Here is a 14957-nt window from a genome sequence, read left to right on the forward strand (position 1 = left end):
AAGTTGGATGACTTTCTGCAATTTTCTCCCCAGGAAAGGGTTCTGCCAGTTGTTTGGTGAATTCAGAGACAGGAAGGGGTAACTATCTTACAATGAGATGTTCTTATGTTTCTGTTAGTTCTGTGGACCATCCAAGTGGTTCAGGCTTACTTGTAATGGTAGGTGCTTCAATAAAAGTTCTCTTTGATAGTTGCCCAAAGAACTTTCCTGCATAAAGGGAGTATGAGTTTTGGTCATGCTGTCATACTGTCTGTCCTCTTACCCTTTGCTTTTCAAAGACAATTCCCTGAATGTTCCCATGCACAGGGGTAAAGGGTGTTGTAGCAAATGCTCTGAAAAAGGCCATTCTGGGCTCCTATCAGGAGAAGGCCCTTGGCTGCTTGAGGAATCACTGAAGGGTCCTCAGAGTGCTCTCATGTGTATCACTGGCCTCACTCAAAGCTTTCTAGAAACATGCCCCTGTGTGATTGAGTCCAAAGCCATGGACAGTCCTTTAACATACACTGTGAACAGAGAAGAAAGGTGGTACTCTGGAAGGAGAAAAAGCCATAAAGAATATGTACAGGCTGCTCTCAAGGGCAGCTCAATAGAATGTGAGAAGGAAACTCAGAAAAACCCGAATGAGGGTTCTGGGAGATTTGCGTGAACTCATAGCCAAGAGAAAAACCTGAAAGTAACTAAATACTTAGTTTAGAAAAACCTGAAGTAAATAACTGCTTGGTACACTGGATTTATGCAGAGAAAGTGGTTTTTAAAAAGATAATTGCAGGCGGAGTGGCGACAGCGGTGGAGCCCCCAGGCGGGCTGGGGTTGAGCCTGGGGCCAGGGAGGGGATTGCGGGGGGCAGAGGGGGAGCCATGCCCGGAGGCCGGCCGGCCACAGCATGGCTCACGGGCCCAGCGAGCTGATGCTCAAGTGCGTGGTGGTCGGCTACGGGGAGGTGGGCAATACGTGCCTGCTCATGAGCTATGCCAACGGCGCCTTTCCAGAGGAGTAGGTGCACACCGTCTTCGACCACTACGCAGTCAGCGTCACCGTCACCGTCAGGGGCAAGAAGTACCTCCTGGGACTCTATAACACAGCGGGACAGGAAGACTATGATCGTCTGAGGCCTTATCTCACCCAATGACTGATGTCTTCCTCATATGCTTCTCGGTGGTAAAGCCAGCCTCATTTCAAAATGTGAAAGAGGAATGGGTACCCGAACTTAAGGAGTACGCACCAAATGTACCCTTTTTATTAATAGGAACTCGGACGGATCTCCGAGATGACCCCAAATCTTTAGCAAGACTGAATGATATGAAAGAAAAACCTATTTGTGTGGAACAAGGACAAAAACTAGCAAAAGAGATAGGTGCGTGCTGCTATGTGGAATGCTCAGCTTTAACCCAGAAAGGACTGAAGACTGTTTTTGATGAGGCTATCATAGCCATTTTAACTCCAAAGAAACACACAGTTAAAAAGAGAATAGGATCAAGATGTATAAACTGTTGTCTGATTACGTGCGAAACATCTTCAGTGGCCAAGGCAACTATTTCTTTCAGAAGCATTTGACATGCTCTGGCTATGCCCAGATCTGTCATAACGAAGCAGTTTAAAACTTGGTGGTGAAAATGGGTCCTCAGAATTCTATGAAGTTGAGTAAGAATGTTTTTTTAAAGGTCTAAGAAGCAGCAAACAGCATCTGAAGCCACAATATTATAAAATACTTTATTTCCACTAGAAGATACAATCTCTCAGGGGTTTCACAGTTTAAAAAGCTACAATCACATCGTGTTGAAAATATACAAAAATCAGTGCCGTAAATGGAACTGCTTGGCTTTGACCATCTACATTTCTGCACATCTCCTGCAGAATATGCACAAAGAATTATCTTCTCCCTTTGCTCCTCTTAATTGTTCTTATATGTCAGTTGCTTTCTATTCCAGTATATCCAGAGTGGTGAAATTATAAGGCCAGCCACGTAGCCAAAGGTCGCTCCAAGAGTACAGGAGATGGGCCATACCTGAGGACAGAATGTATTGAAATCAAAAAGAACAATGTTTTATTATTACTTGAGCACAAGTTAAGTGTAATTGAAATATTTCTCTATTAAAGCTTATCATGCTTCCTTAAAGAATACCAAAAGTGTAATAAGGTCAGAAATGCATTCATCATGAACACTAAAAAAAAGTACACATTTTAGTTTAAGTGCATTAAATTGTAACAAGGCTTCTAGCAATTGTAGGTTTAGTTTGATGCTCCCCAAATTGCATGAGATACATGCTAAAATTACAAATTAAAATTCTGGGCCAGACTCTGCCGTCATTTTGGACTCAGCTTTCTGAAGTAGGTGGTAATTTTTTTTTAATTTCCACATTGGCTATGTACATGTAAGTTGTGTTAAATGAGAAAAACCTAGACTCAAACTATGTTACATGGGACCTGTGGCAGGATCTGCTTCCACAATAAAGCTGATACTAGAACCATGGAAGTCACAGAACCACAACTTAAATGTATACCTAGAACGTTAGTGAAGTGGACTATTCCTAGCTTCCAAACACCTATTTTCTCAAGTTGTGTTACCTTTTACAATATTACATAAAGCCAGACGTAAATAATGTTGATTTATTTAATCAGAAACAGCATCTGTTATTCAGTAGGTGAAAAGACCCTGCTTAAACACACACACACACACACACACACACAATTGGAAGCAAACTTTCATGTTCATCTATAAAAGTGTTTGGTATGCTGGAGTCATTTTTAATCTGTCTCTGGGAAAACAGGTCATAGAACTGTGTTAAGAGGTGGACTATCTTAATAATGGGTTCTGTTACCTAATTCAGCTTCCTTCATCTGCTATGGATCTGCCCTATTCCAAATGCCATGCAACAGAGCTTTAGTGGGAACAATCTAATGCAGTTTAGAGAAGCATGACTTAGCCGTTTTTCCGGGCTTTCTTACACTTGAACCTGATGTAGCCTAAATGATGATTTCTTTATCTTTGGTGGACTTCTGTTCATTTCCATGACTTGCGCTTATAGCTTTATTGCCTGCACAAATTGGGTAATAGAACACTAAACACTGATACTTGAAAACGACAGCCTTAAATGCTCCTATCCGTCAAAAATCTATGATGTACTGTCTTATCTGTGAGCTTTGTAGAGTTTTGTTTTGTTTTAATACTAGCACCATCTTCCCCATGGAAGAGTGGAGAGCCTACTGGAGAAGTAGCCAGAAGCTTTCTCTCAGAACTGGACATTGGATGTCTTCTTTCTTCCCAAGAAACAGTGGTTCATATTAAGTCTCATGGCCTTATATATGCTTAAATGGAATAATCTGTGATTTTTTCATTTTCGTTTTTGTCTATTTTTAGATAGAATTGAAAGTTGTCTGACACATGATATAAAGGAATTAAGACAGTAAAGTATTATGCATTTCCAATTTGCCTTTGGAGATTTGATGGGGATTTTTTTTTCAAGCTTACATCTCTTCACACTTGGTTTACTAGGCAATGAAATCTAGAAGCTGTCCTTCCCTAAGATAAATGGATTAGGAACCTGGACACACAAAGTGGTATTACCTTTTGTTTCTGGACTCGGCCTCTGTTTCCTCATCTTATTACAATTTGGGGGAGGTGGAAGATATACTTAGCAGTGTCTCACCCAATTCTTACCATTCTCTTCTTACCATTCTCTTCTTTCCCATTCACAGTAATAATTGTGGGACCTGACCTTTCCAGTTTTCCAGACAGTCAGAATCATGAATATAGTTTATTAGAACTCTAAGTAGAGATGATTGTATCATCTGAACCTGTGGTGCCTTAGGAACTCTATTGACCTTGATGGGGTTTGGAGTTTCCTACTGCTTATTAAGAGCTCTTTTTGTTGGTAATTTAGCATTTTTTTGCAAAGTATTTCTTGCCACTTAAACTAAAAACCAAAGATTTGTTTTCCATTCATAAGCAGGTTGTAGAAAAATGCCTTATTTTTAGAAGCATGTTTTCATTAAAGGCTTAGGTTTCAATAGAAATTCAGACAGCTCTCTGGAATGACTATTTCAAACTAGTGAGCTTTCTGGGAAATAATATGCTTTAAAAATATTTTATTAACAGAGCTTCGTTAGTAAATGAAGATACACTGCTTCCAATAAGGTTGTGTATGAAAAAAACTTACTTTATCCATACAGGTACATTATAGGTTTCCCATGTCGAATTATCATTTCTAATAAGTACAGACTGAATTAATGGTATTTGTGATGAATATCTTAGATACTGCTTCCATTTGGCTTTTAATTATTAATTTAAGTACTATATTAAGTACTGGTTTGTTGGATATTGCTTTTTAAATGATTGTTATTTTAAGTGTCCCTTCTTAATACCTGGGGTTACAAATAAAATGATATGCATAGTTTAAAAAAAAAAGAGATAATTGCAGCCTGGCTGCTGGTGGCTCACACCTGTAATCCTAGCTACTCAGGAGGTTGAGATATAAGGATCTTATTTCCAAGCCAGCCCAGGCAGGAACATCTGTGAGACCCTTACCTCCAATAAACTACCAAAAAGCCAAAAGTAGAGATGTGGTTCAAGTGGTAGGGTGCTAGTCTTGAACAGAAGAAGCTCAGATACAGGGCCCAAGCCCAGAGTTCAAGCCTCAGCACTGAGAATAAATAAATGATTGTAACATATTGATACTGTCTAGAGGTACGTTGGTTTTCTCTACCCATTGCAAAATTAAAAGACAGAGAGTGTTTATTGTAAACTAAGGTTATTTGAAAGTGAATGGAAAAGCTTGAAGGAAAGTGAGGACACTATCAAGAGAGGGGCCTAATGAGGAATCCATCAGAGATCCTCAAAGATTTTTTTGGGGGGCGGGAGGGGGTGGTCTCAAGGCTTGAATTTGGCCTGGGTGCTGTCCCTGAGCTCTTCAGTTCAAGGCTACCGCCCTACCCTTGAGCCAAGCCCCACTTCCTGTTTTCTAGAGGTTAACTGGAGATAAGAGTCACAGGTCCTTTTGGGCCCGGGCTGGCTTTGAACCTTGATCCTCAGATCTCAGCCTCCTGAGTTGCTAGGATTTCAGACATGAGCCATCATGCCAGCTAAGGATGGTTTTATAGTACAGGGACCTGCCCATTTCTGTTCCCTTGGGCTTTGAGTTGACTGGTAGCTTGTGTGTGTGCCATCGGGCTCTTTTCATTGAGCAGGAGCCTAAGGCACTATTGGAAAAAGAAACGCCACAATGACTCACCCTTTATTGGTTATGTTGTATGTCTTCCACTTTATCTCCCTCTACCTAACAGCTCCCCTTTCTGTCTCTCAGTCCGTTGGAAAGCCTGCAAGGGTCCCAGTAGGCAAGTTGTCAAGCATTCCCTGCACTAAAGCAAGGCCTTGGAAGGTTTGGAAATGGAACATGTACCCTGCTACAAATAGACCCAAATGAGCAGCAGTGGCTCTCCTTGACAGAGCTATCTGTGAAGAACAATTCTGTTGCCTATAAGAGCCTGGAATAAGGATTTTGAAGAATTTCTTTTAAAGTGGGGAAGCATATTTCTTTCTAAGCAAAGAAAGTTTTATAGTTTGAATGAAGTCCAATGATTACTCCTGGAAATGTTCCAGAAGGCCAGTGTTTGTCCCTTTTCCTTCCCGTTCTTTATTCTCTGAGTACTTAAGGACACAAATCATTGCTGAAATCAGTGCACTTAAACTGCAGTTCATGGCATGATTATCTTCATGGCAAAGGTTGTAAATAGTTCTTATCTGGAAAATATACCAGTAGAGGTATCAGCAAATACTAGAGATATAACACTTCATGAATCATTTCTGAGCAAATCTTTCCTGGTGGGTGTGGTATTAATGCATCACTTTCCTCACTGCTATTTCTGCCCTACCTGTTCTTCCACCTGCTCTGTTAGGAGAGCATACAGTCTAAGCAGCTCTCTTGCTCTGGGCAGCACTTCCATGGCTCCCGCAGTCTTACCTGCCCTGCTCCCTCTGTGGGCATGTCTGCTGCTGGCCTCAGGCTCTGCCCAGGCAGGCAGGCTGCTGGTGCTGCCCATGGACGGCAGCCACTGGCTCTCCATGCGCTCTGTGGTGGAGAAACTGGTCCTCCGAGGGCATGAGGTGGTTGCAGTGATGCCGGAGGTCAGTTGGCAGCTGGGACACTCACTGAACTTCACCGTGAAGACATACAAACCTTCTTACACCCTGGAGGATTTGGACAGGGAGTTCAAGATGTTTGCTGACATCCAGTGGAAAAATCAGGACCAAAGTATGTTTTCTCTAGTAATGGGAACTTCTAATAGAGTTTTTGAATTGTTTTTTTCACATTGTAGAAGTTTGTTTGATGACAAGAAATTGGTAGAATTCCTAAAGGAGAATTCTTTTGATGCTGTGTTTCTGGATCCTTTTGATGCATGTGGCTTAATTGTTGCCAAGTATTTATCACTCCCATCCATTCTTTTCACCAAGGTAATATTTTGTTATTACCTTGAAGAAGGAGCCCAGTGCCCTGCTCCCCTTTCTTATGTTCCCAGATTTCTCTTAAAACTCACAGATGCCATGACTTTCCAGGAGAGAGTATGGAACTATATAAATTACTTCATCGAGCGTACATCATGTCCATTGTTTTTCAAAAGTGTCTCAGAAGCTGCCTCTGAAATCCTTCAAACACCAGTCACCACGTATGACCTGTTTAGCCAAGTGTCAATTTGGTTGTTGAGAACAGACTTTGTGTTAGAGTTTCCCCGACCCGTGATGCCGAACATGGTCTATGTTGGTGGAATCAACTGCCACCAGGGAAAGCCACTGCCTAAGGTAGGACTTGTCTCCTTGGCACACTGAACATTTCTAGGCTTTGGGCATTAATTGGTGTGTTATTAATTTTCACTGAAGCTAGGCCACATTCCCGGTCTAGTTTAATGATTTTTCTTCCTATGATTTTTTTTTATGTATGACAATAGTTTATTGTGGTTTAAAGTAGATTTTATGTAGCTGGCCTCATTGATATGTATGCATGTTCAAATGATACAATTTCATATTACTTCCAGGCTGCATTATAACATTATTTTTGGTAAAACAGGAAATATATGAAATGTCCCCTTTTACTAATACTATGTTACTCCTACAGGAAAATATTCTTTGGCCATTTAAATGCCCATTATGCATATATCCACTTAGAATAAATATTATGTGTATACATATACTAAATGGGATGAGAATAAATTTCACACCTATTAAATGCAAAGAATAAAACATACACAATGTGCTTTACTTTGTCTTTTGGCTTACTAGTAATTTATAGATAGGGTCAAGGCCATTAGTTAGTGATTGACAGGTTATTTAAAATTGCGTTCAATTTTTTTTGTAAGTCCTGGGGCTTGAACTTAAGGCCTGGGCACTGTCTTTAAGCTTTCTTATGACTAGCATTCTACCACTTGAGTCACAGCACCACTTCTGGCTTTTTTTAAATTCCAGTCATGGGACTTGAACTCTGGGCCTGGGTGCTGTCCCAACTCAAGGGTACCACCCTACCCCTTGGCCTGGACATTGTTCCTGAGCTTGTCAGCTCAAGGCTACTGCCCGACCACTTGAGCCACAGTGCCACTTCCACTTCTGGTGTTCTGGTGATTAATTGGAGATAAGTCTCACAGGTTTTATAGTGTCCAAGCTGGCTTTGAACCCTGATCCTCAGAAGACAGAAAACAAAAACAGCAACAAAGGAGAAAGAAAACTAAAACACAAAAATAATAACCAAAAGCCTATCATCTCCATTTCTTGGAGATCATTTTGATAAGCATCATTTTATATGCTCATATGCACTTAGCTATTGAGCCTTTGTGATTGTCTTCTACAAATGACTAGTAATTGCTTTAGTGAGGGAATGAAGCAATCCCCTAGTTCTTGGGATTTCTTGGCAAGACCTGGTAGAATTACCAAGTAGGTCCAAGTGAACTGAGTTCAATTTCAGTCTGTATTATTCGGAGTTAGGTTAGGACACTTTACAGTCATGCACTTAGTATGGAAGGTTTCAGATGTGTAGCTGTTCCATTTATAGTGATACTCAGATCAATCTGATTAGGGGAAATACACTCTACCACAGCCATTTTCTTTTTCTTTACTCTTTCTTTCTTTTTTTTTTTTCCTAGTCCTGGGCTTGAGCTCTGAAGCTGAGCTATGTCCAGGGACTTTCTCAACACTAGTGCTCTATACCTTGAGCCTCAAGACCACTTCCAGCTTTTTCCTATGGATGTGGTACCAAGGAATTGAACCCGGTTTTCGTGCATGCTAGGCAAAGACTCTACCACTATGCCAAACTCCTGGCCCCACAATAGCCATTTTCTGATACAACTGACAGGACCATTCTCTGTCAGCTTGTCTCCCAATAAATTACTCTTTGTAATCTTAGATCTGTTATCTCTTGCTTTGTCCTCTGGACACAGATGATTCCATCAATTAGCAATTGTGAACCTAGGTGCAGTGAACAGGGCAGTGCAGGCATCCCTTTGAAAAACTGGTTGCATGTATTTTGATAAATATTAGGAAATGAGATTGTGAATACAGCATACTTATATTTAAAGGGGTTCGACGAGTCTGCACATAATTTTCCATAATTGTTTTTACAAATGCACACTGTTTTCTGTGTACAAGGATTCTCATTTCTCTACCTCCTGGACAGCAGGATCTGTATTTTGTGTTTTTGATAACAGCTGTTCAGAAAGGTGTAAGTTAACATGTCATGATGGTAGGAATTTTGATTTCACTAGTGCATGTTGACACCTTCTTCCAGATATCTGTTAGAAGAGTTGTATGTACTTTGATGAGTATCTGTCCAACTTCCTGGTCCATTGTTAAATGGTTGTTTTCCTTCTGTTGTTTTCTTTTTTTAACTGCATCAGTTGATATCAACTCCTTATTGGATGTAGGACTTGCAAATATTTTCCCAATCCATATCATGCACTAGATTTTTTTTTGGGGGGTGGGTCATGGGGCCTTAGGTTGTCCCTGAGCATTTCAATTCAAGGCTATCGCCCTACCCTTGAGCCAAGCCCCAAGCATATATCACTGAGAAGTGTGAAAACAGAGGGTCTGTGTATGGGATGCATTCCTAGCTTGGTTTTACTGTGGTCATTGTCATGGGCACTGTCCCTAGGTAAAGGGAACAAAGCTAGGTTGAAGGTAGTCTGCAGGGTGGCCCAAGGTGGACAGGCACAGCTGCTGGTATCTATCAGCACTGAGGTCTACTTGCTACTCCCTACTAGCATGGCTGTCCTTTCTGTTTCTCCTTATACTGGGAATGGTTTAGACATGCCATCTCTGCTAGCACCCTGTGTGAAGTGACCATGGAGTAGCTTCCTGGCAGCATCTCTAGTGCTAAGATAACTAGATGACTTCAGTCTTGTTTCCAGATTCCCTAAGGACTGGGTCTGCTATTGGGCATCTGTGGAAGGAGAAAGGGTGACATGATCCTCTTCAGTCTCCTTATAATTCAAATTCACACTTTATTCACTTCTGTGAACCATGTGGGTAGCTGACTCAGGCTTATACTAAAGTGCTCAAAGTTCAAAAGGCGTCTAGTGAATGAGTAGCAGATGGGAGAAAGTCCTGTAGGAAGAGGGGGTAGCACACAGGTCAATTAGGCCAGTTGCTACTCTGGCTTTGCTCGTTTTTTTTTTGTTGTTGTTGTTGTTTTTCAAAGACAATGATCTGAAAAAGCATTTTCACTGAGGTAAACAGTGACTGTAGTTAGTAACCTTTACCTCTGAACAGGAAATAGGTTGTTGGTAGAACCTTTTACTAAATGCTCATCACCACCTGTCCTTGCCACAGCTCACCGTTGAAGCACCTAGTAACCTTTGAATGTAATCTGGTGTCGTGCAATGAACATTGCTGGTGTTATATTCTTGTGCTTGGAAGGATGAAACACACAAAAAAACATAGGCCTGGCCTCAGGGACTGCTCAGGATTGTAGCAGAGAAGTACAGATTTCTGAGTGAGGAGCCTTGGGTGATGGGTGGATCCATAGCACAGAGCTGAAGCTCTGTTAAGTAAATGAAAACAGAGGGGAAGTTGAAAGTCAGTTCTGGACTGTGCTCTGGAGAACAGTCTGAGCTGTATCTACCTAATTTGCATCATATCTCTGGAATGCTCTTTGTAGGTGCATTTCAGAAGTCTCACAGGCATTGGAAATGCAAAAGGATCCTGGTGGAAATAAAAAGTTTAACAGCAATGCCATCAATGGCAGAATTGCTTTTTTTTTTAAAAAGAATTTATTAACATTGATTTTTACATCATATTTCAAATGACATGTTGAACAAATATTCAAGAAGGGAATGTCTATGTATGATCACTGGCCCTTAGTTTTTAGAACATAATCAAAATTAGGCTATGGGTTTGTATATCATAGATACATATTAATTTATGAAATAAAACTATATCTGTAGAGTGATAGGTTTTTAAATCTATGTAATTATATTTATATTTCCAATACCATGTCCATAACATTGGGTATGAAAATATTAAGTACTCATTCTTGTACTGTTTGTATCTAATAGCCACATATTAAGGATACCATGCGCCTTTTGTTCCTTTGGTTTTGATTTGTCTCACTCAACATGATTTGCTGTAGATTTATCCACTTCCCTACGAATGCCATTATTTTATTTTATATGTTGGCTATGTAGAATTCCATTGTATATCTATACCACATTTTCTGTATCCATTCATCTGCAATAGGACATCTGGGTTGATTCCAAGGCCTGTCTATTGTGTATAGTGCAGAAATAAACATAGTTGAGCACGTGTCCTTATCATATCTTGGGTTATGATGTTCAGGGTAGATGCCCAGAAGTGGTATGGCGGGATCGTAGGGAAGGTCTATTTTCAGTCCTTTAAGAAATCTCCACAGTGCTTTCAGAGTGGCTGAACTAGTTTACAATCCCACCAGCAGTGCAGTCGGGTTCCTTTTTCTCCACAACCCCACCAACAATTGTCATTGTCTGAGTTTAAAATCTTGGCCATTCTTGTTGGGGTAAGGTGGTATCTTAGGGTTGTTTTTATTTGCATTTCCTTTATGACCATGTATGATGAACATTTTGTCATATGCTTTCCTGCCATTTTAATCTCTTCTTCTGATGTCTCTCTTTAGTTCCCTTGCCCATTTAGTGAATGGTTTGTTGGGTTTTCGGGGGATTAGTTTCTTGAGTTCCCTGTAGATACTGGATATTAAGCATTTGTCAGATGTATTATTGGTAAATATCTTTTCCCAGTTGGTTGGCTGTCTTTCTACTATGGTAGCTATGCTTTTATCTGTGCAGAAACTTTTTATTTTTAGGTAGTCCCATTTATTGAGTCTCTCTCCAATCTGTTGTGACCTTGGGATTCTGTTCAGGAATCTTTTGCCTGTGCCTATGAGTTCCAGTGTCTCTTCTACTCTATCATGAAGCAGTTTCATGTTTCCAGTCTGACATTGAAGTCTTTAATCCACTTTGAGTTAAGGCTCGTGCATGGTGAAAGGCTAGGGTCAATTTTTAGTTTTCTGCATATGGCTGCCCAGTTTTGCCAGCGCCAATAATTGAATAGTCTGTGTTTGTTCCACTGACTATCTTTGGCTCCTTTGTGAAATACAAGTTGACTATAGGTATGTGGTTCTATTTCTGGGTCTTCTATTCTGTTCCACTGATCTTCTGATCTGTTTTTGTGCCCGTACCATGCTGTTTTTGTTATTATGGCTCTATAGTAGAGCTTGAAGTCTGGTATTATAATACAACCTGCATTGCTCTTTTTGCCTAGAATTGTTTTGGGTATTCTAGGTCTTTTCTTGTTCCATATGAATCTTTGGATTATATCTTCTATTTCTGTAAAGAATGTCTTTGGGATTTTGATGGGGATTGCATTGAATTTGTATATCAATTTTGGCAGTATAGCCACTTTCACTATGTTGGTTCTCCCTATCCATGAGCATGGGATGTCTTTCCATTTCCTAGTGTCCTCTTTAATTTCTTTCATTAGGTTTTTATAGTTTTCATTGAACAATTCCTTTGCGTCTTTGGTTAAGTATATTCCTAAGTATTTTATTCTTTTGGGGGCTATTGCGAATGGAATCATTTTCTTGATTTGGCCTTCTGTTTGTGTATTGTTGGTGTACAAGAAGGCTACTGACTTCTGAAGGTTAATTTTGTATCCTGCCATTTTGCTAAAGTGGTTTATCAATTCTAGAAGTTTGGGAGTGGGTTTGTTGGAGATAGGTCTGTAGCTTTCTTTCTTTTTTTAATATATTTTTATTATAGTTAATAGAAGGGTTACATGATATTTGCCAGATAAATGGTGCATTAATTCCCATACATTGATACCCTTTCACATGTCTTGGTCCCCATTTCCCTTCCCCCCTCCTCCGCCCCTCATCTTGTTTTCCCCTGTGTAGTTTTCTTTTTTTGTTGGGTCTTTCCCTGGTTTGGGGATGAGAGTAATATTGGCTTCATAAAATGAGTTTGGTATTGCTCCTTCTGTTTCTATTTCTCGGAAGAGTTTCAAGAGTAGAGGTGTTATTTCATCTTTAAACGTCTTGTAGAATTTGGCAGTGAATCCATCTGTACCTGGGCTTTTTTTGGTTGGTATTTCCCTGATTGCTTCCACAATTTCGTTGTAAGAGATTGGTCTGTTCTATTTGTTTACCTCATCATTGTTCAGTGTGGATAGCCTATATTTATTTAAGAAATCATCCATTTCTACTAGATTTTCTTGTTTCTTTGAATATAGGCCCTGGTAGTACCTATTCATTATGGACTGGATTTCTTGGGAATCAGTTGTGATTGTTCCCGTGGGGTCTCTAATTTTGTTTATTTGAGTCTCCCCTCTCCTTTTTTGATTAATGGTGCCAGGGGTATGTCTATTTTGTTGACTCTTTCAAAGAACCAACTTTTTGATTTATTAATTTTGTGTATAGTAGATCTTATTTCAATCGTTCTGATATTTCTGATTTTATTTTTGTTATTTCTGTCCTTCTAGTTGCTTTAGAATTGACTTTTTCTTGCTCCTCTAGGTGTTTCAGTTTCTTTTTTAGGTTGTTTACTTGCTCTTCTATGTTTTTAATATGCGCCTCTAGTGTGATAAGTTTGCCCCTTAGAACTGCCTTTGCTGTGTCCCATAAGTTCCTTTGTGATATCTCTTGATTGTCATTACATTCAAGGAAGTTTTTAATTTCTTTTCTTATCTGATCTGTAACCCAGGAGTTATTCAGAAGTGTGTTGTTCAGCTTCCAAGTGTTTGAATGTTTTTGACTTTGACTGCATTGTTCAGAATTAGTCTGACTCCACTGTGGTCAGATAGAGTGCATGGGATTATATCAGTTTTCTTGTATCTGCTTAAGTTTTCTGTGTGAACTATTATATGATCTATTTTGGAGTGTGTTCCATTTGCTGCTGAGAAAAATGTAAAAAGTTTCGCCGTTGGGTGGAAGACTTTGTATATCTGTTAAGTCCAGCTGGGCTATGGTGTTGTTTAAGTCGATGTCTTTGCTTAACTTTTGTTGAGTTGACTTGTCATTTGGTAAGAGTGGCATATTGAGGTGTTCCACTATGATTGTATTCGAGTCTATCTTGTTCTGTAATTCTAAGAGAATTTGTTTGACATATTTGGGTGCTCCCATGTTGGGCGAGTAATTGTTTAATACTGTAATATTATGGGTATGGATTGTACTAATATGTAGTGGCCATCTATATGTTTAGGTGCTGATTTTACTGAGAAGTTAATTTTGTCAGAGATTAAGATTGCTACTCATGCTTTTTTGCATGGTACATTGGAGTAGAAAATTCATTTCCATCCTTTCACTTGGAATTTGTTTCTGCCTTTGGCAGTGAGGTGGGTCTCTTGGAGGCAACATATGGATGGGTTGTGTTTCTTAATCCAGTCTGCTGCTCTATGTCTTTTGATGGGATTGTTCAGCCGGTTCACATTTAGGGAAATTATGGAGAAGTGGTCAGTGTCCATTGTCATTATTTATTTTTACTTCTAAGTTTCTGTCTCTTTTTTCCCCTTTTGTGTTTAGTGAATTATAGGTAATTGCTTCTAGATGGGGGTTTTTGATGTTCTGCAAGTTGTTCTTGATTAATATTTTTTGTAATGCTGGTTTAGCTTTTCTTTGGAGTGAAATATTCTTGTTTCTCCCTCAAATGTAAATGCTTGTTTTCCTGGATATATCAGTCTGGGTTGGCAGTTGTTGGTCTTTAGGACAGGAATGATGTTTTTCCAAGCTTTTCTTGCATTTAGGGTTTGTGTGGAGAGGTCTGCTGTAATTCTAATTTTTTTCCCATTGTAGTATAGCTCTTTCTTTGTTTTAGCAGCATTTAAGATCAATTCCATGGTATTCGGGTCTAGTGTTTTTACTATGATGTGTCTAGACGAGTTCCTTCTAGGATCTTGCCTGTTTGGAGTCCTGAAACCTTCAGTAATGTATTTTTCCTTTTGAGGTTGGGGAAGTTCTCTGCTATGATTTTGGTGAATAAGGGTTGCATTCGTCTGGCCTGGAAATCGGCCCCTTCATCAATCCCTATTATACAAAGATTAGATTTCTTAGCGGCGTCTGCCAGGTCCTGGAGTTCTCTTTGGTGAATTCTGACTAATTTCTCCAGACTGATGATTCTCTGTTCCAGCTCTTGCATTCTATCTTCCTTTCCTGATATCCTATTCTCCATTTCAGTCAATCTGTTGCTTAATGCATCCATTTTTGCTTGAATTGTGGACACGGAGCCAGTCTGCTGAGAGGGCATTAAACTTTGCTTCCATTTCTCTTTTGAATTCGAGGAGATCTGGTAATTTCCTGCTTATGTTCCTGGAATTGTTTTTGTAATCCGCCTTAATTTCTTTGGTCATGTCCACAATCATCTCCTTGAATAGAGTCATATTTCGTGTCTCTTCAGGTGTCATTTCTTAGGATGGTGACATCTCTCTCATCCCCTCGCTCTTGTTTCCTTTTGGGCTTTGT

General features: G+C 39.8%; 1 protein-coding gene and 1 pseudogene across 1 annotated transcript; both read left to right on the forward strand.

Annotated features, from left to right (window-relative positions):
• The first annotated feature begins 883 nt into the window (after window positions 1–883).
• Window positions 884–2280, forward strand: LOC150048941 (rho-related GTP-binding protein RhoQ pseudogene; annotated as a pseudogene).
• Window positions 2281–5900: 3620 nt separating this feature from the next.
• Window positions 5901–6820, forward strand: LOC150048942 (UDP-glucuronosyltransferase 1A7-like). Its single transcript, XM_090354343.1, has one exon. It carries the CDS (start codon window positions 5939–5941, stop codon window positions 6818–6820), a length of 882 nt encoding a protein of 293 aa, XP_090210469.1. The 5' UTR covers window positions 5901–5938.
• The last annotated feature ends 8137 nt before the right edge of the window (window positions 6821–14957 follow it).

Source organism: Megascapheus bottae, chromosome 21 (genome assembly GCF_031878675.1).
Source record: "Megascapheus bottae isolate mThoBot1 chromosome 21, mThoBot2.hap1, whole genome shotgun sequence".
NCBI classification, from domain to species: domain Eukaryota; kingdom Metazoa; phylum Chordata; class Mammalia; order Rodentia; family Geomyidae; genus Megascapheus; species Megascapheus bottae.

Coding starts and splice junctions, on each gene's coding strand:
- LOC150048942 (XM_090354343.1), top strand. CDS start 5,939: ATGGCTCCCGCAGTCTTACCTGCCCTGCTCCCTCTGTGGGCATGTCTG.